At 50.6% G+C, this 23,857-nt stretch overlaps 2 protein-coding genes across 9 annotated transcripts in view; one reads left to right on the forward strand and one right to left on the reverse strand.

Annotated features, from left to right (window-relative positions):
- The window catches only part of IGF1R (insulin like growth factor 1 receptor), a 231,257-nt gene that overhangs the window by 75,881 nt on the left and 131,519 nt on the right, over positions 1–23,857 (reverse strand). The window lies entirely within an intron of this gene.
- On the forward strand, positions 3,256–10,283 carry LOC119049804 (uncharacterized). Of its 5 annotated transcripts, none has more exons than XR_008390389.1 (5): positions 3,256–3,315; positions 3,462–3,589; positions 4,639–4,774; positions 4,904–5,609; positions 8,212–10,283. XR_008390389.1 is itself a non-coding variant. In XM_053658854.1 (5 exons), exons 1-5 carry the CDS (start codon positions 3,447–3,449, stop codon positions 5,753–5,755), a joined length of 780 nt encoding a protein of 259 aa, XP_053514829.1. In that variant the 5' UTR covers positions 3,269–3,446; the 3' UTR covers positions 5,756–6,518. The 5 variants fall into 5 exon arrangements, 1 of the variants encoding a protein (XP_053514829.1); XM_053658854.1 differs by lacking the exon at positions 8,212–10,283 and adding an exon at positions 4,247–4,364 and having other exon boundaries at positions 3,269–3,589; positions 4,904–4,976; positions 5,446–6,518; XR_008390388.1 differs by having other exon boundaries at positions 3,269–3,589.

The raw sequence follows: 23,857 nt of genomic DNA on the forward strand, positions 1-23,857 counted from the left end.
TTTGCTAAAGAACAGCAAACATCCTTTCGGAGCCTGGATCCAATTCTTTTTCTATTTGGATAGCAATCCGCCCTTTATTTTCAGACACAAACCTAAAATAACCTAGCGGACTGATGCATGCAGGCAGGCATGCTCCAGTTCATTGTCGTCTACACTCAGCAAAGGCATAGCCCCAGCCTTTGACATAGGCTATCGCCTCTGACCCTTGCTCTGATATTTTGCCCGCTACAAAAAAAAAAAAAAAAAAAAAAGAAGAAGAAGAAGAAGAGGAAATCGAGGCTTGGGAAAATTAGCTGAGCCCAAGGTGACTAAGCTGTGGATAGATATATGGTTTGAAAAGCTCCCTTGGCAATGAATATGGACCCTGCCCATCATAGTTCCTGACTGTACAATTCCTGCTGGGTCAGGGAAACCCCATCTTGGTACCCCCAGCATTTAGCACTGCACCTGCCCTGAGGCATCCTCCAAATGTTCTCATGGCATCTCTGTTCCACTGTCCTAATGGCTCAGGGCTACCCAGGATGGGGAAAGGTACCTACCTGGGTCACACCCCACCTCCAACAATGATGGGGCGGACCCACCGCGACCACTGAATGGCAGGCTCCTGCTTCCGCGGCATGGCCACCCCGCATCAGGGGCCTGCCACCTCGTGTAAACTGAACTGACCACTGCGCAGCAATTCAAGTGTTACCATGGTCCTCCATCCTCAGAATTCCACCCGACAACTCCATCGCTTTAAAAACGCACTTGACAATGATTCGGTGAGGGCCTAGTGGGCGCTGGAAACAACTGTCTTCAGGGGCTCCGACTTCTTCCTGTTTGGCCCAGTTCAGAGGAGGGCTTCTAGAACCTCTTAAGTATTCATTTTTACTTAAAAAAAAAAAAACACTATTCACAAAGCAACAGGTTCTGAATTGATACACATGAAGAGCTCATGTTTTGTTTAATATTTATAAAGAGCTTGCCAAATGGGACACAAAAGGGCAAAAGTATAGCACAGGGCACCTGTCCTCATGAAGGAAGGGTACGGGAAGATGAATCGGATTCCCCACTCAGTGATTTGGATGATTCTCGGCCACCCTCTCAGCGGTCCTGTAGAGTAGGTAATGTCTCCATCTATGGCTGGTAAAAACCGCGCTTACAACAGCGCACACTGACAGCGCCTCCTAGGCACGCACTCAGCGCCAAGCACAGTTAATCCTCACGGCTCCCCCCAGGGAGAGGTATTACCTCCCCTTTCTGCAGATGAGGAAAGACAGGCTCAGAGGGACAGTCACGTGTCTGGGGTACTGGTGTGTCCGGCCCCACGGCCCAGGTGCCATTCAGTGAGACTGACTTCGCCCAGACTGGAGAGGCACAGAAAATAAAAAATGAACTCAAGACCGCGGAGGACACCCTGCAGTGTCCCACAAGTGGCGAGGACAAGATTCACACGAAAAAAGGGTGAGGAGCACGTGCAGTGGGGTGGCCCCACGGAGGGTGGTTTCAAGTTGGTTTTAGAGGATGGCAAGGTTTGGCCGGCTGGGAGGGGTGCTCTGGAACTGGGGAGGCTGGGTGAGGAGCAGGGACAGGCACTCCACGTGTCCTGCAGGCATGGGAGGACCGAGCGGCCTGGGGGCTGGCAGAGTCACGGGCCCAGGCTGGGGGCTGGAGGAGAAGGAGGCAAAGGCAGGCTGCAGTCAGATCGGGAAGAGCTCAGGGCCCAGTCATGGGTGCAGGGAAGAAGGGCAACCCATCACTGGGTAGGGATTAAAGGCATGATTTCAGGAGATTCACCAGGTAATTCAAAACTAGTTTCCAGTCACTAAAGAGCAGACCAGCCAGGGCTCTTCTGCTTCCCACTTATTTGTACAGGAGAAAGCCACGTGGCTCCCAGATCAGCCTGCCCTGGCACTCTCCAGCAGGGAATCATGCTTGGGTTATTCAGACGTGACTTACTGGCACGTAGAGGCTGTTGGCGTGGAAAAATGAACAGGCTGACCTGGCCAGAAAAGAGCAGGTGACGCAGAAACCCAGCAAAAGATGAGCTCAGCGTGCCACCCTTAATGAGTAGGAGGCACACATGGAGGGTCCCAGACGAAAGACTGGGGAGATGATTTACCTGATCCTTGGGGTGGGGTGGGTCAGGGCCTTGGGCCCTTCCAGGGTCCCAGCAAGGAGCCAGGCTCACTCTCCTCCAACCCATTCCCTTCAGTCCTCACAACTGCTGCACAGCCTCCTGGGTTCCCATCTCAGGTGAGGCACACGAAGGCTCACAAAGGTGAAATGAATGGCCCCAGATGAGCCAGTAGGGTCAGGGTCTGGAGCACATGTCACCACAGCACAATTCCATGGTTCAGAGGCAGAACCCTGCCCCAGACCTAGCCTCTCCTTCCTGCTGTCACCTGTCACGAACAAGAACTGCTTCTCTCAAACCCTGCAGTGAAAGGTGGACCTATTCTAATAACAATATCCTAACATACATTAATGTGATCATGTTGGAAAAAAGACCCCTAGCAAGGGAGAGGGTACAAATGGACTGGAGGAGAGAGAGACCGAGATAGATTTAGAGACAAAGACCGAGACGGGTAAAGATAGAGTGAGAAAACCAAATCAGACCTGGTGGCGAACTTGAAATAGGACCTGTTTCCTGGGGCTTGAGGAGATCTGGAAGCTGCTCTTGCAAATCCTGGTGACCACATGCCACTTCTTACATGTATGTTTGTCATGTAACTTCCCTCCTTCCATTAACTATACCACCCCCAGTGCCCCACGGCTGAAAAGTTGCACAGACTGCAGGGCTTCCACGCCTGAAGGCCCCCCCTCCCCACAGCTGCCCCTCCAGGCATGTTCGTGCAATTCCTATAAATCCAGAGAGGGCCACCTCCTCCCTCAGGGCCAGTGACTCTGAACACGAAGAAAGCCTAGCCCCCACTCAGCCTCAAACCCAAACCTCAAAATCATAATTTTTTGACAGGGCTTCTCATGAAACAGCGCAAGCAAACCATCCCCATAAATAACTTTACCATTCATTTAAAGAGAAAGGTTATATTAGACTAGATGTCATTTGGAATAACAGCTCCTAAAAACGGGCATTTTGGAACCAAATGCCACATGCTGTATTTTGCCATTTTGCCTACGCTTTCTGCTTGGAGCCCCTGGAACATAACAGAGAAGCTTCAGACACTGGAGCTGCTCCGGGCCACGCAAACTCCACTCCGCATCTTCCAGGCAGCCCTGTTGCAAATAATTCATGTCCAGTACGCCCCTATCACACTGAATACAAGCACATTGTGCAGCTGGAAATGGGAAACCTGATTCAGATCACAGAAGAAGGTACAAAAACACCTAGTTGAACACAATGCTGCCTTTTTTTAAGGGGGGAGGGGGCATATCTCACACCTGAGGTATGGGGAAAGGAGTCAAACCCCATTTTGTAAGAAAATGCAGAATTAAAATAGCCTTCAATGCATGCGTCCCAGAACAGCAACAACAAAAAACCGCCCGGCGCTTCCAGAGCTGCGCCAGTCCCCGCGGCAGCGCTCCTCAGCAAAATCAAGGTGGCCCGTGCACGCGACTTTAAACGGAAGCACGTTCTCCGTGGAAAATGGTGCGTGTTGAAAGCATGACTTGTCCCACATGGACAGGCATAAAGGGGTAACGAGGCTGATCACAAGCCAGCCTCCTCTCCTCTGTGGACCAGAGGGAGGAAAATAGGGGGAAATAAGGCAAAATCGGTGCGTGCAGGCACGGGCAACGGAGGGCTGGGCTGGGTGGAAGGCTCTGTGCTGCAGGATTTCGGTCAACAGCAGCCTGTAATGGCCACTGTTAGAAGGGAAAACAGACATGGAGGGAAACGTGTTTACAACCGCAGCAGCAGCAGCACCAGCACCAGCAGGCGGGAGACAGAGGGAGGGAGGGAAGGAGGGGAGGGATTCCCCGACTTTGCGCTCAGCCCACACCGCTCCGATGGGGCCCCCCGGGCTGGGTAGTGCTGCGGCGCCCCCATCCCCCGCTTTATTGGGGGGGCCCCCACATCTTGTTTATGGGGAAGGTTACTCCTCCTCCGCTCTGGTGATCGAGTCCTTAATACTCGGGCTGCATCCTTGCGGGATGCCCGCTTGACTGACAGCTGCCCCAGCCAGTCATCGACGGGCCCTGGGAAAGGTGGACTTTCCCAACGAGTCGATTGGACGGTGGGGAGGGCGGGCCTTCGTGATTGGCGTGCTTCTCGGAGTAGAAAGTAGTAAACAACCTTGGTCCACAGCGGCGGCTCTGAAGGCTCGGGATGCCAGCTCGCCCATCCTCGCCCCGGGTGGAATCGGGTGGCTGTCCACAGGAGAGACAAAGGGAACCCACAGCGGGGTGACAACGAAGGGTCTTCCGTAAGCGTAAACACAAGTGGGCGTCCTTTAGAGCCCCTGGGCGAGAACTGCTGACTTGCAGCTTCCATCATTTTCGTTCTGGGGAAAACCACGAAGGTTTTGTTTCCACATTTTTTCACTGCTCTTCTTAGGGTTTAAAAACAATCAAAAGGGAGCGAGAGGACCCGCCCTCTTGCACCCCCACCTTTAAGTTAATTTTTAGGTGTGTCTTCTCAGTTGTTTTACATCCCTGTACTAAAAATTGTCCCCTTACACAATACACCGTTAATGGCAGGGCGGTGAATCAGATGCCCTGTCAGACCTTTGCACTGCAAGTTTCCCAAGCTGTGACCTCCGTGGAAAAGGGCCCTGGATCGGACGCATATATAAAAAGAAACTGAGATGGTGGCGTCAACGGCACTTGACAGGAAGTAAGCAGTCAATTTGCATTTTCCAGGGAGGATGTAATTTACCCGGGATACCCCATTGGACGGCAATGCCCCATCTGCTTGGACTTGAATCACAATGGATTCTTCCTTCTGCCCTTACCATCCTCCTAGGGCCTCAGCAGAGAAAACCTGCAGCTCCCAGCGAGGAGGCGCTGTTCCCCAGGAAGGTGTCCTCACCTGGGAGGTCTGCACAAACCACCTTGCTGAGCTGGCAAAGGGCAGGGAAGTAGGAGGAAGCTGGACCCAAGAGGGACCTCCACTGAGTCTATACTGTGAGGACAGGCTATGCTGTCACCTTTGGCCAGATGGCCATCCCATCCGAGCTCTGAGCATGAAGAGAGGTGGAAAGGACTCCTTACAGGATGCCACGCTGGACAAAATGGCCGCCTGGGGGGTCCTCTTTGTCACCACCAGGCCCATGTTCTCCTTCAGCCTCTAGTGTCGGCCTCGCCCCAAGTAAACTCGCATCCCCTTGAGTCACCACTCTGGCAAAAAACTTCCGCTGACTCAGTACAGTCAGTCCCCCTCCATCCTTCCAGCCTGGCCCCAGCCGCCACGCATGCAGCCTTCTCCCGTCCAAGCACCCCTCCCTCCAGCCGCTCTGTCCCACCAGCTGCACACACCCCACACTCAGTGGTTCCTCTGCTTTCCAGGCCTGACCCCTGCCTGCCCAGGAGAGGCCAATGTTCTCTGTGGCTCCCCCTCTCCCCCCAGAACTGTTCTGAAATCTGCAGCACGGATGTCTACATCTCTGATGGCGCTCCCTACACTGTTCTCACCACGCCTGCAGGTCCCTCTGTCTCACCAGACCCTGAAGGTAAGGGCTTCACAGGTTCTGATTGTATCTACCTGAGACTTAGGCCCACAGTACGCATACCCCAGACTTGCCAGCTATTTGCACTCAGTCCTCACCCTCTCTGCCCCGCTCCCCACACCTCCAGTCACTTCCACCCCTCCTCCTAGCTGGCTCCTTGCTAAGGCGTCCTCCCAAGCCCCCCAGCCAGAGCCCCTGCAGCTCTGGCTTGCGTCCATCTCTCAGTATTTCCTTCCACACACGTGGCTCTCCCTGCTCATCCTGTTTTCTCTGCTAGTTCAGTCTCCTGCCTTTGCTCCTTGAAAATTCCTATTCTGCCCCCAAACCATTTCCCACCTGGGGCAGACCTACAAGCCCCACCCTATCCCCTTGCCAAAGCATCTCGGAGAAAGAGGCTTTGGAGTGTCCTCTCCTCTCTGACCTGGACATAATCTCAGTGCCACCGCGGGCATGGTTTGCCAGAGAACCCTGGGCTGAAAGGCAAGTCCACAAGGTGGTGCCTCCGCTGCACCCCGCCCCGCCAAGCATCTACAGAGCCGACACATTCCTGTGTCCAGACCCAGAAGAGTGCTTCAGGCTGGCCCCTCAGTCAGGTCCCTTCCTGCTCTATCCCTGAGGGCTGGGTCTTGTTGGGTTATATTCTCCTAACTTTAGAATTAGTCTAATTGAGAATAAAAAACTGTTGGTATTTGGTTCACATTAAATTTATAAATTAACTTGAGGGGAGCAGACATTTTGATAACGCGGATTATTCCTGTCTAATGATATGGTATGTCGTTCCATTTATTCAAGTTGTCTTTTGCATTTTTAACAGCATTCAGTTTTCCATGTTAATTCTTATGTGCTTTCTCTTGTGTTCATTGGAAACAGAGTCTTTTCTTCTACAATATCTTCTAACAAATTATTAGCCTATGGTAGGATTGTGTTATGAAAAATCTGTTTATGCTATTTCTAACAGAACATGTTCTATTCTGTGCCTTTAGAAGAATACAATGGGGTAAAAAAAAACCCAAAAGTTGAATACTCTTAACAATAAATAAAACTTAAGATCTTAAGCATCAAAGTAACACAATTTGTGTTGGCATGCACCAAACAAACAAGGCGAAGGCAGGACTCTGGCAAAGGGAAGATGGTATTGCTTAAGCTTCGGACCTAACGAGAGTCAGAGAAGTTAGGAGAAATACACAGGGAAGAAATTAAGGACGGATCTCATGATTACAAGCAGCCAACCTCACGCTCTCCTGTGGGCTTGAGGAGCGGGGTACCCCCTTGGCCAGGCTGAGCGTACTAGCTGACAGCGTGCGCATCAAAACCAGCTAATCTGCAAGGAGATGGACCCCCGAGTGCGAACGCGCACTCGGTGGGTGATGGGCTCCATTGTCCGTGGGGGACTGACAAGTCAAGAAACTGTTTCCCTCACCTACATGAGTTAAAGATACGTACCTTTAGCAATAATCAAACTCTTGCTAAAAACATCCATTTTTTTTCAAATACAGAGATCCACAGAGCTGGGCAGGCACGAGGCACAGGGCTAAGACCCCCTTCCACGAAGCACTGGCTGTCCAGTGTCGCCGGCTGGCCGCCTCTAGCTGCTAGCACTTGGAGGGTCCCCTTGGGCTTTGGCCAATGTCATGCTCTTCTCAGGGCAGCCCCTGGCCAGTCACTGGGCAGGGCAGTGGTCCCAGGGCCCCACTGTATCCATCCGACAAGGATGTCTGTTGTGAGCCCCCCTGGCTCGGGCAGAGCCCTTGTCAGGCCTGAGTCCCAGTGAGCTGCAGGCATCTCCTTCTCCACCCACCATCTTCCTCCTCCTCACTCCCTTTCACGGGTGCTACTCCTTAGAAAGCTTTTGCATTCCATAGGAGACCCCGGCCTGCAACTTAGGTACTTAGCAATTTTGGAGGGGAGGGCGAAAGAGGGGACAAAAGTCCCCACGTCCTGGAGGACCAGGCAGTTCTGAGACAGAAGTGCAAAGACCTCAAAGCACATGAATGAGATTGACGTACCTCGAAGGCTGGTGTCATCACATTTTAGAATCCTCTAACCTCTCCTGGCTATCAGTGAGCGTTTACTGCCTGCTGGGTAGTAACGCAGCTTGTCTGGCGAAATTTATCCTCCCATGCACCATTTCTATGTCACAGGTAACTTACACCCAATTTAAATGAGTGCTGGGACCCAGGTTCAAGTGTAGGCACATCTACTTGGTTCCCAAGCCTGCCCTGTTCTGGACGGTGCCCTGTCCGACACTCTTGGTTTCTGAGTACAGGGTCACGAGCTGCTGTGGCTTAGGACTGGCAGGTCAGCGCTAGGTTCTTCCACACCCGTGTGAAGGTGCCTCCCCGTAAACGATGGGGCTGTGCCTTCGTCTCATGAGCAGACAGAAGAATGGGGAGCCTCAGTACTAGATTCAGGGGACAGGGCTGCGCCCACCAGACACAAGGCATGTGTGCATTTGTTTACGCATAGTCCTGAAAGGCACGGATACGAGTCCCCTTCATTTCACCGATTTATCAAGCTGCTAAAAGCAACTGTGGGTGGCGGTAGAGAGGTTAGCTGGTGGTTTTCAAATTTTTTAGAAAGGTTTTGTTTTTACTTATTTTTACAGAGAGGGGAAGGAAGGGAGAAAGGCATGGAGAGAAACCTTAATGCAAGAGAGAGACATCAATCGGTTGCCTTGACCAAGGACTAACTGGGGACCGAACCTGCAACCCAGATGCGTACCCTGGCTGGGAACCGAGTCGGTGACCTTTTGCTTTGCAGAACGATGCCCAACCCATGGAGCCACACAGGTCAGGGCTCAAACTCTCTTCTTCAAGGCAGCATAAGAGAAAGAGCACTGCTTGTGCTGAACTGGTTCCCGGGATCCTCGTCTCCACACCTCTGAGACCTCCAGACCCCTGAGAAGCCCTGGCCGCGACATCCAGGGATGGACGGTGCCTCCGGTAGCACCCTGTGGTGGTGCTAAAGAAACAACCAACAGCCCACTTGTCAGTGGTGCTGCTGGGGACAGGGCTTCACCCTTCCGGTCCTTAAATCCCTCCCAAAGTAAAGGTCGGTCATGCGTAACCACATTACCCTTAAATTCTCTCCTAACTCGCTCATTAGTCCCAAGTGCAGCAAAGCCGTGCTGGGAGCCTTCGCCCTGGCGCCCCTGCCGACCCCCAAAGAACGTGGGCAGAGACAGAGCCAGCCCAGGTACAGAGGAGTTAACGGACAATGGTAAAACTGCCAAATGCCACAAAATATACGTGGATCATTGGCTTGGCGACTGGGGTGGTTGTATATTTTCAAGGCCATTTGAAAGAGCACACTCTGATATCACTGTCGGTGAGGTGGTGGGGAGAAAAGTATAGGTAATCCAAGAAAGTTTCTTTCCTTTGACTGATACCGAAGAAGCTCTAGAAAAATTAGCATTTCTTGGGGGAAAAACATCGATGAAATGGAAATAACCCCTACCATAGTCATAATATAAAAGCACAAAATACAGTGGGCAGAGCAACCCAAGATGTTGTGAAACTGTGAGCCTGAATCGAGCTTCCCTAACCTCTTATTCTGCAAAGCTGCCGATTTTACAGTACAATTATTATTATTTTTGGTCAGTTAGGGGACATATGATATTCACTGCATCCACAACGAGACAAGAAAATGTCTGAGAAGAGTCTGAAGAACAGCCAGTTTTGGACCACGTACAGGCGACCGAGTGCTGCAGCTCTGCCTCCTGCCCGCCAGCCCCACTGCCTCCATCAGTAGACACGCCTTCGGAGACCTGAAGGGGGCATGTGAGGAGTCAGCCGATCCCTTGCAAAAACAGGGCCACACAGAGCCATCTCAACTCACAGCAGATCAGAGAGAGAGAAAGAGAGAGAAGAGGGAGAGCAGGGAGGAGGGAGAAAGAGGAAGGAAGCGAGAACACGTGGTGGGGGAGGCAGAGAGCCAGCCAGACTTGTTGCCCGAGTTCCATGCCGGCCGGCTCTGACCCTCGGCGGGGTAAGTGAGAAATCGCTCCGGGGCGCAATTCACAGGGGCAGCGGGGTTAACCTGCTCTGTGCGTGACACACACTCAAAGAGTATGAGAAGCGTGTCTGTTAATCCCTTCCGGACCCCCAGCGTTACTGAGCGCCTCCTGGACACGAGGTGCGAGAAGAGTTCACCAAGTCTGGGCCACTGCCCAGGTCCTTCCAAGGTCAACAAGCCAAAATGTTCATGGGAGCTTCACCCCTAGTGAGGTGGTGGGTATGCCTATGAACTTCACTGGGGCGGTCACTTCACCACGAGTAGGCGTATGAAAACATGGAGTCGTACACCTCAGTACAGATGGTCCCTGATTTTCTTTCATTAATGATGACTTAATAAAGGTCAGGGGAAGAAAAAGAAAGAAAAGACTGCTGTGAAGAGCTCGGGTGGATGTGGTGGGTGCCAAGGGCCTCCACGGCGCCTAATGAAGTCTTTCACTTCTGCGTTTCCCGGCTCTCTCAGAGGTCTGGCGGCGGAATTACTAATATTTTCAACAATGCAAATGTAATTATAGTTGAAGCATATTCTCTAACGAAAGGAAGAAAAGATTGGCATTTAGCAGCTTCATTAAACTTTTGGCCTTTTCAAGGCTAAATGACGCTTAGGGAAGAAATAAGTTCCCATTGGTCCATTTAAAAATGGGTTTCTTGCAAGTAACAGATCTATGAAGAGGGGGATCTTTAATGATGATGTCAACAGTCTCTCGCTCTCTCTGAGTATTTCAAATGAAAGAATATATCTCTCTCTACAGAGAAAATATATACAGTTACTCAGCAAAAGTTAATTTTCTATTTTCTAGTATCAAGAAAATATCAGTTACATTTGCACACACATAACTAGCTTGAGGGACTTACAAATAGACATGCCAGCTAGAAGTTTAGGGAAACAATGAATGTATTGATCTCAATGTAGACACACTCCCCCACCTCAGTCCCCCCAAAGACAGACAGACAGACAGATAGATAGATGGATAGATAGACAGATCAGTCAGCAGTAGAGTTATAAAAGCATCCTTGGATTGCAATAAAATACCCGGCCCTTGGAACACTCCTTTCGCCATGGTGCACGTCACCACGTACAAATCAGAATGATGTGTTAACAAAGTGTAACTCCAGCATCGCTGTCCCTTCGTCACTGTCCCTTTGTCCTTGCTACCTGTCCTTGCTCTGGAATTCCCTTTGCTCTTCAGTCTGGCAGCACGCTAACGTCCTTTCCCTCCCATGTGTGACAAGCACTCATTTCCCAGCCACATGGCCGCGTGTCCTACCTCACAGAGCTCCGTCTCCCTGCCGCCTGGACTTATCTAACGTGAACAAACAGATATTATTTACCGTCGTCAGAACGAGAATTATCCAGTGCCACTTACATCGCCATAAATTGATTTTTGATTAATGTTTAAGCAAAAAGCAAACAAGCCCATCTGCTCTGAAAAACAAACAAACAAAAGAATCGGTGGCAAGCGTGCACGGTTCACAGGAATTTCTTCAGTATTAGTATGTTTCAGCTGCTGGCGAGGATGATTTGATTCTTCGCTGCTGCGATGAAAAGGGGTCTCTGATGAGAATGTAATTTTGTATCTAGATGTAGTTTCTCCTCTAGCAACTGTTAATTTGATAGACTATTACATAGAGTTAAAAAAAGGAAAAGAAAAATAAAATGGAAAAAAAAAAGCAACCACTCTCCCCCCGAAGGAAGCCCTGAAGACCGTAAGGAGCAGGGAGTGCCTTCAGGGCCGCTGCCGGAAGGGCCACTCGCCGTGGCCCTGTGAAGAGTGAAGGCAGGGGAGGCATCCAGTCCACACGGCGAAAGCGAGTATTGAAACGGGGAGGCTTTGAAAACGTTTTAAACCATCTCTTGGGTGGATATGGAATTTCCACCCAATTCTGAGTTGAGATGCAACCCAGAATTGGCAAGATTAAGCCAATGACAAATAAGGGTGACAGAAAGGCTCCATCATACTCAGTTGTGTCATCTCTGGGGCTCGCTGGAACTGTAGACGGCAGAGCGTCCCTTAGGCAGGTTGCCGGCCAGCTCTGACGCGGTTCCAGAGATTCGTGCCTTCTATTGTACGGGTGAGAGACGATGCCACCGCATAAGCTGGAAGTTTCGCTACTACCAATGAGCTGCCAATAGTCTCATTTTCAGGAGGAAAAAAATGCTGAAGAAGAAACCGATTGGCCAAATTCTGAACAAAAAAATGACCAACGGGTTGGTGTCTGGAAACGGAGCGCAGGCCAGTGAGCCAACACAGGACACAGCTCACAGCTGCCGGGAGAAATTCTGAAATTCACTGTTCGACTGCCCGCACCCAATCCCCTACCTGATAATGAAAAAAAAAAACTGTCCACCCCATTTTCTGAGTGACATCTGCTGCCATGTGCTAATCACATCAAGACAAGAGTGCAATTGGGTTTTGATAGATTTTCTGCGAATGCTCACTCCCAGACCGCGAGAGATGCTGTCGGACTCGTCTCCGAGTGGCTGCATTTCCACGCTGCAAACCTCCGGCTCCCAGTAGAACACTCACGCGAACCCTCTTGCACCTCCCAAACCGACTTTGCGTCAGGGTTCCGTTCTCAGAGTCCCTTTCAGAACTGGGCTCTAAGACATGACACAGGCATGCACTGCCCTGGGGGCCTAGAGGCCTTGCTGCTCTTGGCCCAGACGCCAAGAGCGTTTCTGGAGGCCTGTTTCTGCTTCCGACAGGCAGCCGTGTTTGCTGCTTGGCTTCAGAAGAACGAGTGCGTGACTGCCCTGACCCTGTGAGAGAAAGACCTGAAACACTGTTACCATATTGATTACATCTAGCCTTTCCCGATTACAGCCCCGAGTTTCAGGATTCTTCCAGTAAAATGAACACCTTCATTGAGAGCGCCAGGTAAATAGAGCCAAGACTCATGGTGCCCGTTTTCTAAAGTTAGTTCCTGTAAACACTCCCCCGGCCCCCAAGCCCCCAACTGCAATGGCACAATGGGCCCGCTGCTGAGTGTGTCCTTGACCTCCAAAGGACAATACACTGTTTTGCTTTTAGTCCCCTGGCCCACAGCAAAATTGGTTTTCATAAAAAACTTTCTTTCTTATTAAGGGAAGTAAAGGAGTCAAAACTAAACAACACAGAAAAGTCAGCGTGCGTAGCATAGATTGCTAAGCTGAGATTGTACAGAAGTGGCGGGATGTCCCATCTCTCTCGTCTAGGGACAGAGATGAGGGGTCTATTCTGCAGTTATGCAAGGAGGTCATATTAAGGACCGTAACCAAAAACTTCCCAGCCGGAAAGTCAGTCCCATCCACAGGGGAAAACAAAACAAAACAACAAAACGCACAGAAAATTGCTCCTCAAGGCGCCTTAGAAGGAGTTCGTGTTCCCCTTTCCAGGCAGGTGGGAAGGGCCACAGCTGTCCTCCGGGAGCTGGCAGCTCAGAAGCAAACATACCGAAGTGCCGGTGGAGAAGCCCCTTTCCCAGAACCTTCCAAAGAGCTGGTGGACTTCTTGTTAAACCTACTAACACAGCAGAGGGCAGCCGCCACGTGCCTGGGAAGGGAAGTCCCCTGCAGCTCGGGCTCTGCCCCAGATGGAGGAGGAATGTGAACGTGGAAACCACACTGACACAGAGGAAAGAGAAGTTGCGGAGACTTTCAAAATTCTAACGGTTGCATACCACTCTCAAAATTCCTTCAGCCTCCACCCACCCCCGCACGGGCAAACCTCCCTCAACAATACTGCAGTCATCTGCCAGAGCCCCAGACAAACACTCTGTGCCCAGAACGTGGCTCGTAGAGAACTCAGCCCCGGCCGATGTCCAGCAAGTCACCACAGGATGTGGAGGCTTTGTCGCACGGGTCAGGTGCACAGCCTGGGGTCAGCCCTCTTCCTGGACCGCCCCACATGGGGAGCTGTGGGGAGAGCCGGCTCTGCACTCCTCCCTGTCTCCCTCACAGCCTAGTCCATGTCCCCTGTCCCCATGCCCTGCACCTCTTCCCCTCCTTTCGACCTGGCAAGCCTAACATCCAACTATAACTAAACCAAGGAAGGTCCGCAGGGCTTACCTAGGTCAACCCTTGGGGTGAACACCGACGTTAGAGACCTGTGGAGGCCTGCACACTGCGGAGAGGAACTTTTAAGCCACAATTAAATCCACCACCCCCACCCAGCTTCTTTGCAAGGGGGAAGAATGGAAAAAGATGGCTGTTTCTATTTCACAGGTGAGAGATGGTAAGAGTTCATGGTCCTACCATATTCCTGCCTACCAGTCACCCACACATGCGAGTAACAGTTGTGTTAGTGGTGTCTTCTCAGCAGAGGCTTTGAATCCAGTGTGTGTGTGTGTGTGTGTGTGTGTGTGTTGCACTCTTTTTCTCTTGTCCTGGGCCCCTAAGACTCCTGAGTTACCTTTGCCAAAGGATCCCATTATTTTTGGCCCCATGGAAGGCTGTGAAATAACTCAATACTCTCTCTTACACACACCGGCAAGTATTCAGGTGTGCCCCACTGGCCAGCCCCGCCCCGTGCACCCCAACAAAACCTCCCCCAAAAGCTGCTAGTAACAGTGACAGCATCCAAGTGCAGCTACACACACCCAAGCAAGCCAGGCTCACGCCTGCTGCTGTAGGAGGACGCCCTGAACGTCTCTTTCCCGTCAAAACCCTTCTATGTCTAGTGTGCCCTTGACCCCCCGGTGCCCGAGCCAATGGAAGCCCGGCTCAGCCAGGCTGGCTCCACCTTCAAGAGCCATCAGGAGATGCAGCCAAGGAAGGACGACGTTCGGACCCCTGACTAACAGCTGCTGGTCTGTTTGCAGACAGTTCTGGTGACCCCTAGAATTCAGTGTTTTTTCCAAAGTGGTATGTCCCAGTGGGACGGGCACTTCCTTGAACCCAGGCCTCCGTTCTGGGGGACTTGCATTGTGAATGAGACAGAGTGCAGCAGAAATAAGCAGGAGGCCAAGAGTTTTAGACAGAGTCTGGCCCTTTGGTTAAGTCCTTGCAGCAAAAGCCCGGAGTGTGGTGTTGACGCTGCAGCCCTCGTTTCCTTCCCCACACGTTCCCCTCCCAAGCAGAGGCCAGAGGAACTGCTTTCCCCTACTGTTCCCAAGAACGTTCCACTTCTGCTCTAGACGTGAACCCCGCTGCGGGCCAGGCACCACGGAGATGCCGAGGACACAGAAGTCAGTACCGGTTTGGCTGAAAAGGCTCACAATCCCTACTTTAAAAAAGGCCACAGGCGGGCCAAAGACCAAGCTGTAAACACAGCACAAACTGGTACATAGGACGGAGAAGGCACGGGCTCCTCCCTCTGGGGGAGGGGACAAGGGCCGTGGGGATGAAGAGCATCTTAATTAGGAGATGGCAGGGAGCGAGGCCTCGGAAACCCAGCAGAACCGACATCTGGCCACAAGAAACCAAACCCCTGATTTCAGGGTCCGTATTATTATTCAACGAGGATAATCCGAGCAATTACTAGAGTCCTCGTGGTCCAGCAGGCAAGTTCACTTGAGGACCCCGGCCGTGTAGGGAGCACGGACATTTTTTTGGCTGCCTGCAGCAAGCACGTTTATGAAAAACAGGTTAAGTCACTGGCTCCAAATTGCTTTGTAATAAAAAAAAGCAAACAAAAAAAAAAGCCTAAGCTTTTAATATTTTCTTTTTTTTTAAAATAACTGGAAACTAATCTCCCTGTCAAGAGCATGCATGATTAATGACTTGTGTGATATAAGCTTACGTATCCGTGTTACTACTACATGACATTTCCTAACAGCCGATAATTGCCCGAAAGGTTCTTCTGGAACTGATGAGCCCCTTTCCCGCTCCTCTCCCAGTTTAAAAAAAGAAAGAAAAGAAAAAAAAGAAAGAAACTTGTGTAATTCTGGAAAATTTTAAACTATGGTTATCAATGGGCCATTCAAAAATGGGAACTATTGTTGAGTTATTCCCAGGGAATTCTGAAGGTAGTCCCATCAAGAGAGAAGCCCTCCCTTCCACAAAACAGCTGATGTGAATACTGTACTCTAGCTGCTGGGTGGGAATAAGTATCAGGAATCTGTCTATTCATAAACCTGCTCCGAGGCTGGGCCACATCAGCCTGCCCAGGTCAACAGTGAAGGCAGAATCCATCAGCTGCATCCCCCTCCCACTGAGGACCATTGTCTCCATCACTTTCCTGGACCCTCCAAGGGCCTGCAGGCCAAGGTCTAGAACAGAATGGAGAATGTGGTACACGGTTCTGTGGCTGAGCGGTTCAAAACCACGAAGGGGCACACACCGCGGGCTCCCACTCGGTGGGAGGAGGACAGGAGCAAGGCTCCAGAAACTCAGAGGAGAGCCGGCGTGGACGGAAAAGATTCCCTCCAAGGAGTGAGGCTGGACGTGAGCTCCAAAGAGGGTGGGCAGACTCCACTGAAGGGACGAGAAAGGGCGTCGGGCCAGGACACGGTGGGGCCCTCCAACAAGACTTCAAAGGACAGGCCACCCCGGCTTCGTTTGTCTCCATGTTAGAAAACCGTCCGAATTTACGTACGGTGGACATTTGATAAGTAGTCACTTAGTTACAGCTCCATGGAAGCAGCCCTTAAATTCAATTATACTTTGCTTTTCACACTCAGTTATTTTCATAAATAAATTAGTTTCCAATTAAAACAAAACAAAACACGGCACACAGAGAAAACTGAGGGCATCAGATTTCACCGAAACACTGTGGTCCAAACACAGCAGGGTCGATTCTGAATGATCTGCTCTCTGGCATTTATGCATTAAAAAAAAAAAGTTCAAGTCAACAGATGCCAAGAGGAGAGTCCCCCAGTTTTCAAGGTCGTAATTGCTGCATATAAAACAATGTTGAGTCACAGACTGTCCCTGAACAGCGGGAGCCCTCGTGGCCTGCCTCCCCCGAGACACGCGCGCTGCGGTGTTCTGCATGTTAGAGCAGCATGGAGGCTAACGAGAAACGCTACAAATTATTCCACAACGTACATCGCATCCCCCTGGAGACCCTCATTCAGAAGGAGCTCCTCATTCCATTTTGGCTTTCTTAAACGCATAAAAATAAAATGTTAATTACATATTTGTGTAACACCCAGGTAAAGGAGGAGAGGAAAAAAAAAGCTCAAGCTATTTTGGAAAGCTGATATAACAGCTCACAGAGCAACTCCAGCAAATCAATGCTTTGGTTCCTGAGCATCTTGTTATCTCTGACATGAACACAGCACTTTGGGGGACGAGGGTCTGCAGGGGCTGAACAGCGGTAACAGAAGGGGATTCAGGAAAACTGGCCTCTCCCCAGCCAATGCGGTCAAATCGAGCTGGTCTGGGTGAAATGACTTGTTTGAATAAAAGTCTGAATCGGAGATTATTTTTAAATTTACGAAGTTTTCCTCCCGGTGAGGACTTGGATAATAACAAGAAGCAGTTATCCTAAGGAGCCCTGGGGACCTGTTTTACTGAATAAGAATGATGTGCAATTAGGCCAACAATTGTCACTAAGTGTTTCCGAGGGCCTGAAGTCGTCATTCTCAAGTAGCTCCAATATCGAGTTCATGTAAAGGATTCTAGGACACTGAGCTGCCTCAGTCAACCCTGTCATGCACTAGGAAGTGAATATGTACAAGTGTAATAAATAGTACATATTAGGCATTTGCTAAAGGAAACAAATTTCAAAACAGGAAACAAACAAAACCCCCAGACAGATGCTAAGTATGTACATTAGGATAAATAGGAATTAGAGAAATATTCAGTTCACGGTTTTTTTAAATAGGAGGTCCCATGCATGCCTGTGTTTCTTCATAGATCATTAATTACTTTGCAAAGGAGTTGGGGTACAGAGGCCTCTGGCCTGAGCACGGGAACTGAAGATCAAGGGGAATGTGATTAGAGGGGTTTCAGGAAGTAGGCGCGCTCTTTTCAAAGCATTCCTGCTACCTTTTTTCTCCCCATGGTTTCCAAAGCCCATTCCATCTCCCCTTTGAATCTGACTTAGTCGGTACAAGACATGAGACACCAGGGGTCCCTTTCACCCTGTCTCGTCTCCCTGTGTAGCCAACAGCCCGGCCACCCTGTGGTCCGTTGCAGGGACCGGACCAAGGTGCCAGCCCACACAACTGGACAAGAGGGCTCTCTGCAGCACCTTTAAGGATGATGGATGGAGCCAAAACTGACTGGGCTTCCCGGTGAAGTTCCCGTGGTCTCTGCTGCAGCCCACGGAGAGCTGGGGGTGCTTCGGCCCCAGCGGCCAGATGGCCAGGAGAACGTCAGAACTCACTCAGGTTGGGCTGTCTGGTTTGTGATGAGTGACCACTCCAAAAGGCACACTTGTCCACTGTGGGATGTTCCTGGGGACACTTCTCCCACCTCCCTTTCTTTCTCAGATGGCCCCCATCCCCACCTCCCCTCCCCGCCCCCGGATTCTGGAGCCTGTTGACTACTGATGGGGAAAACTCTGCGCCTGATAATCAGCTTTTAGCAGGTGACGGACAAGGGGACGGAAGGAAAAGAAAATGCTTCCCCCTTCTCCCTATCCACTGCGGCACACAGCAGCGGGAGTCTCTCCTTCCCATGGTAACGAACCGTTTTAACTGACCACATTGAATCAGCCACATGACAGCTGGTTCCAAAGGCTGTCGTTCGCAGAAGGAGGGAAGAGCCCTTTAAATGCGTCTGCACTATTCCGAGTGCCTGGTGCACCACGCCCGAGGGTTTCCTAGAACTCTCCTGGTCAGCGTTAGCATGAAACCCAGTCGGGCCTCTTTCCCCATCAACCGCCTCTTCAGTTCATTCACGGAAATGCAACGCGAGCATTCGGAACGGGGGTCTTCATGGAACTGCGTGCTGAGGTTTTCATTCACATCCTCTGTGAACGGAGCAGTCACGTGGCAACAGGCAGAGCTCTTGCGGGGGCTCTAAACGTTGCCGTGGGCTGTGCTGGTTTTCCGAGGACCCTTGGCTCTGAAACTCCGAAGCACAGGTATAGAATGCCAGCATGACACGTGGCTGCCATGTCCCTGTGTCATCTCTTCCCTGATTTTTTTTTTTGGGGGGGGAGGTGCTGAAAATGTATCACCAGCCAGCCTCTGGAACAGATAATCGTGTATTCTTAGGGCAAAAATCAAACCTTGGTAACACAGCAATTACAGTTTAAGATAAACTATCTCCTTGGTTTGTTTTTTGTAAAAACAAAGAATATTGAGTGTGATGTGAAGAGAGCATCATACCAGGCAGCCCTTTGGCCAGGTTGTAAACCCCAGAGACGCGCGATGGGGACAAGCTGCCCCCGTCCCCCTCGCCCCCACCCCTCCCCGGAGCGACTTTGGGTACATGATTGCCCATTCAGGTGCTCTGGCGCTTCCGAAACATCCTTGTCAGCAGCAAAGTACAGCCCCTGCTTCTGTCTTTATCACACTGGTTGCCAGACAACTGCACAGGGCTGGAGTGGGTAATGTTACAGCAAACACGTCCCTGAAACATTTATATATGTCATTGATAAACAATAGAAAATTTAAAAGAGATACAAATGTATTCCTGGAACCTTAAATCTTCCCCCCACCAAGGCCTAAGAACTTACAGTCTTCGTGCACCTGGCAGGGAAGGAGGAAAACAAATTCCAGGGGAAGTCTGCAGATTTATAGCCTAAATATGTCTTCCTCTAGAATGTTTAATACACTTAAGCCTTAGTCATTCTACACACTTTGAAAATGCTCTGCGACAATAAATTATAGTAGCTGCATCTTTCATTGCAATTCACATAAATATCATTTTGCTTTCAGGAAACCAATTATAGAGTAGTAAATCATTTTTACATTGCTTCCCCCAAATCTTTAATTCAAGTTGCAACATGGACTGGGATCACAATAAAAACACAGCTTACACAGTCTGTCCTTCAGTCTTCCACACCTAGCAAGCCAGATCCCCAGGGGAGGGCTGCAGTCTGGTTGGTTTTTGGCTCATATTTGGGTTAACCCCATGGATGCACGTGAGTATCAGATGCAACAGATATTTACTGAGTGTCTGCCATTTGCAGGTGGCCAGACTCGGGGAAGGACTAGGTCAAGGGGGTCAAGCTTGGCCACCATGACCGGCTGCCCTGTGCCCTCTCCACACAGGCCACTTCGTCCCCACGGCACTTCTGAGCAGCGGAGGTGATCACCCCATTTTAAATTATGGGGAACGATGCTGAGGGCCACAGACACCCCCAGGCAGGGCCCACGGCAGGGTCTGACCACCTCCCGCACCCACAGAGTTGACCCTCCCAGGCTCGGCCAAGTTTGTGAAACTGAAGAACAAAACAACACAGTGTATGATCGAGTCTTAGGAGAGGGACTGAAGGCTACAGATACAACCAAGTACTTAGGGGGGAAAAAAGTAGACCTCAGCCAAGGAGTGATGGTCAAGGACAGAGTGCAGGAAAGAACTGCAACCGAGAGGGAGAAGGCCTGAGAGAAGCCACGAGGGAAAGAGACAAGGGTGGAGCATCTTAGCAGAGCCTCCAGGAAGCCTGTTGAGTGGCCCAAACCTTGGGGGAGCAGCAAAAAATAAGCTTTGATGGGGCGGGGGAGGCTAAGTCTAATTTCACACCATAGACGATGGGGGGCCGTTATGGATTATTCTGAGCAGGCGAAAGTCTCACCCAGAGCAGTAGTTCGGATAAACGAGTCTGGCAGAGCATTCTAGGGGGGGACGGAAGGGGAGGAAAGGCCCGCAGTGAGGACTTTAGCCAGGAGACTACAAGAGTGGCAGGGATAAACGGGGAGGAAAATCCCGTCCAAGTCTTGCCTAATGACGGGCACCTTGTCATGCGTGGGGAAGGACAACAGAAGCAGGTGGCTGGGTGCAAAGATTCGCGCTCCAGACTTCTGCATTTGCACCTGCTCACCTGGGTGGGAGCGGTGCTACCTGGGGCAGAGCAAATGTCTAGCTGTTCTAGAAAGTCTAGAATGTCCTGAACAGGCTACAGTCAGCCGGTGGGCTCGGAGAAGTGCCCCCACACCCTCTCACGCTGACTTCACCGATTCCAAACGCAACTGACAAACTTGAAACGAGAAATGCTACTATCATTTCAGCTGTGCTCAAACCACGATGTTCACAAATCACTGAGTGATAACAAAAATCAATGTGATCATATTGCTTGGTTTAGGATGCCTGGCCTTTTTTCTCTCTCTCTCTCTCCTCTCAGAATACTCCTAAAAGTAGCAGTTAACCAAGTTGTTCGTTTGCTTGTTTTTACTGGTTTTAGAGAGAGAGGACAGGAAAGAGAAAAACAAGCATTTGTTGTTCTACTTATTGAAGCATTCACTGGGTGCCTCTTGCATGTGCCCTGACCGGGGATCGAACCTGCAACCCTGGTGTATCAGGACAATGCTCTAACCAACTGAGCTACCTGGCCAAGGCCGGTTATGTTTTGTCTGTTTGTTTGTTGTACCCAGGGAGGCCCCGAGTGAGCAGCATTTTCTGGAGAAGCAGAAAATGTGGGGAGGCTGAGTAGAGACCCCTGTGACGAGGAAGCCAAGAAGGTGCCACTATTAAGCTCAGTAACTGCGTTACCTGAAAACCACAGGTCTGCCAGCCGGAAAGGTGCCACGGGGCTCAGGGACCAGTCCTGTCTGGCTCACAGGCCCAGCTGGACTCCAACCTGACCAATCCCCTTTTCTCACTCTATTGGGGCCATATTGATGGAGCAAAACCAGATAATGAGCTCTGACCTTCATCTTCACGTTTTGCGAAAACCTACTATCTTGTTGAGATGCATCTGCCATGAACAACTCGGCCTGGTGTCAGCAGCTTTGCCTCTGTTCTTGAGACGACTGCTACTGTCTGGGGTGTGTGGTGTGGGGCAGGGAAGGGGGCTGGCTAGGGGGTGGGGGGAAGGGGAGGGCCTCTGAAGCCATCACTCTTGTTTGGGGGGGGGCATTTGGACTAGCTGCCAGGCATGTGTGATGCCAGCTGTCCCCATCGGTTTCCACGGACATCACTTTATTACTGCACTCTGTTGACATGGCAGCTTCCCCCTTACTGGGGAACCTCGGGCCCTCACTGGGCCAAATCATTTCACAGAGAAAGACAGAGGAAGAGGCACATCTTAGGTAGTCACCAAGCACCAAAGGCCCTGTGTTTCCCTTCGCACAGTGCACGGCAGAACCGGTGGACTGAAGGTTCCCCGCAACACCACCAGGATGCGAGACTTTTCACGCCGGGAAGAGGAGCAAAGGGTTGCTGCTGAGCCCTGGGCAAGTTTAAATCTGACCGGCCAGAATAAGAAGCCTGACAGTTTGGTTTCCAGCAGGAAAACTACAAAATGGAAACCACATGCAATGCTATGTCGGGACCTCATTTAAATCATTCGCACTTCAAAAACCCGGAGAACGTTTCTAATTTGGGCAAAGGCTGCCCCCTCTCTCTCTCCACAATAAGTCACCCTCGTTTACTTCACCTCATTCTACTCTTTTAATGTTAACAACGCAGCCATCGGAAGTTGGAACCGCTCCTTTGGAGCTGGAAAGTGAAGCAGTTTATTCTGATTTGCTTTTCCGTCCTCCACACGGGGAGTTAGCACAGAAGTCACAAACAGTAGGCAGTTCGAGCACCCGGTGCCACATTGTTAACTCCGCACATTCAACTCAAAGGAAAGAGCTTCCCTGTAGGATAATGTGTTTCAACAAAGCATCAGGCTGTGCAAACCAGACCGGTGAAAAACCCAGTGACTCACCACCGTGAAGTTATACCAGCTTCCAGTACCGATGGGTCCAAATGCTTTGTAAACTCTCAAGTTTGGCTTGTTCTCATTGGGATCTTGTCAGACAGAAATTGCTGTCACTCCGGAACCTGGTTATCCCGGGAGGAGTGTGGTGACGTCAACCAAACATACAAAGCTATCCCAACCCTGTCCTTACTTGCTCCCTGCCAGAAACATCGTCGAGAGATGAGAGAGCTCACTCAGGACAGCGATGTCCGGGCCTGCAGGCCAAGGACAAGGCCACAAATCACACGCGATCGCTGCCATGAAGGACGCTCGGGGAGGGCCCTGTGTCGGGGCTGCCTTCTCCGTGGGGCGCTCACAGAGAACTGTGTCCTTGCCAAGACGAAGGGAATTTTCCACCTTTCTGAAAGCCTAACATCTCCTTTCTTGTAATCTCGCTGACTTGCTCTGCCCAGACTTGCCTGTCAATGACTATTTATCATTTACAAGGCAGTTAACATTTGCCACCTACTCTGCAAATACTCCTGGGCTTCATGAACCCGCTGTAACTCCATGACGACCAGGGCAGGGGAAGGGCACCATGCTGGCCTGGAGCTGGGGTCCAGAAGCACCGTGAATGTAAAGGGGTGCGTGTTCATGCGTGTACGCAGAGATGCACATTCTTCTACGTGCTGAGCCAGCAAGTAATTCCCTCCTGCCCTTTGACACCCCGAGTCTCGGCCACTTAGCCCCAGGCAGCCTATCCCGAAAGCTCTTTGCAAATATCAAAACAAGCAAATGTGGTTGTCCTGGGGACGGCTTAGGAGTTTGAGTCCAGTTTCAGGATCACCTCAGTCTCACATCCATCACTAACTAAGGTCAGGGCAGAACACCTCATTTCTCCACCCTCTGTTTCACCATCTGTGGAGGAGACGGCATATTGGACATAAAGAGAACTGATCCATTTTAGAGCGTGATGCGCATCTAACCCCTCTCTTATTCATAAGTAGCTAACAAGCTATCCTTCCCTCTCTCTCCCTTCCAACATGGTTATAAACCCTACATCTGGTGGCAAAGCACTCACAGTGTCTATGTATTCATGATTATGTTCTGCTCATCTACATTCACGGTCTACTAAATTTATATTAGCCTCGTATACTCTGAGCAAGATGAAGTATTTAAGTTCCAAGCCCAGAGTAGATCTGAAGCAGCCAGCTGTAGGGAGCACGGCTAGAGATAGTGATGACGAAAGCAGTGAAAACTAAAACAATATGAGGAACGCCAAAAAAAAAAAAAAGGCAATTAGAGCAAGCCAGCAGAGGATCTCACAAACCAGCCACTTGTAGGCCAGTTACAGTGCACAGCCCTCCTACACCAAAAGCTGCTCAGCACATTCTTGGGGGCTTGAGGGCTCCCTTTAACAATTTTTGTCCGTTTTCACTTTAAGTATGACCTATTCTTCTATCTTGTAGTTCATCAGTTTGACCTTCTTAGAATTTAGTACTGCTGAGTGATTTTTGCATCAGTCTTCACATTGAAAACCCGCTGGAAGCAAACTGTGTTTATTCTAGTTGTTCTC

This window comes from Artibeus jamaicensis, unplaced genomic scaffold (genome assembly GCF_021234435.1).
Source record: "Artibeus jamaicensis isolate MK-2021 breed Jamaican fruit bat unplaced genomic scaffold, CSHL_Jam_final scaffold_612, whole genome shotgun sequence".
Classification (NCBI taxonomy): domain Eukaryota; kingdom Metazoa; phylum Chordata; class Mammalia; order Chiroptera; family Phyllostomidae; genus Artibeus; species Artibeus jamaicensis.

Excerpts from the sequence above, each read along its gene's own strand:
- LOC119049804 (XM_053658854.1), top strand. The coding sequence starts at position 3,447 with ATGCATGCGTCCCAGAACAGCAACAACAAAAAACCGCCCGGCGCTTCC. Across the intron at positions 3,590-4,246 it reads CACGTTCTCCGTGGAAAATG|CGGCGGCTCTGAAGGCTCGG; the intron begins GTGCGTGTTGAA and ends CTTGGTCCACAG. Across the intron at positions 4,977-5,445 it reads AAGGTGTCCTCACCTGGGAG|GCCTGACCCCTGCCTGCCCA; the intron begins GTCTGCACAAAC and ends TCTGCTTTCCAG.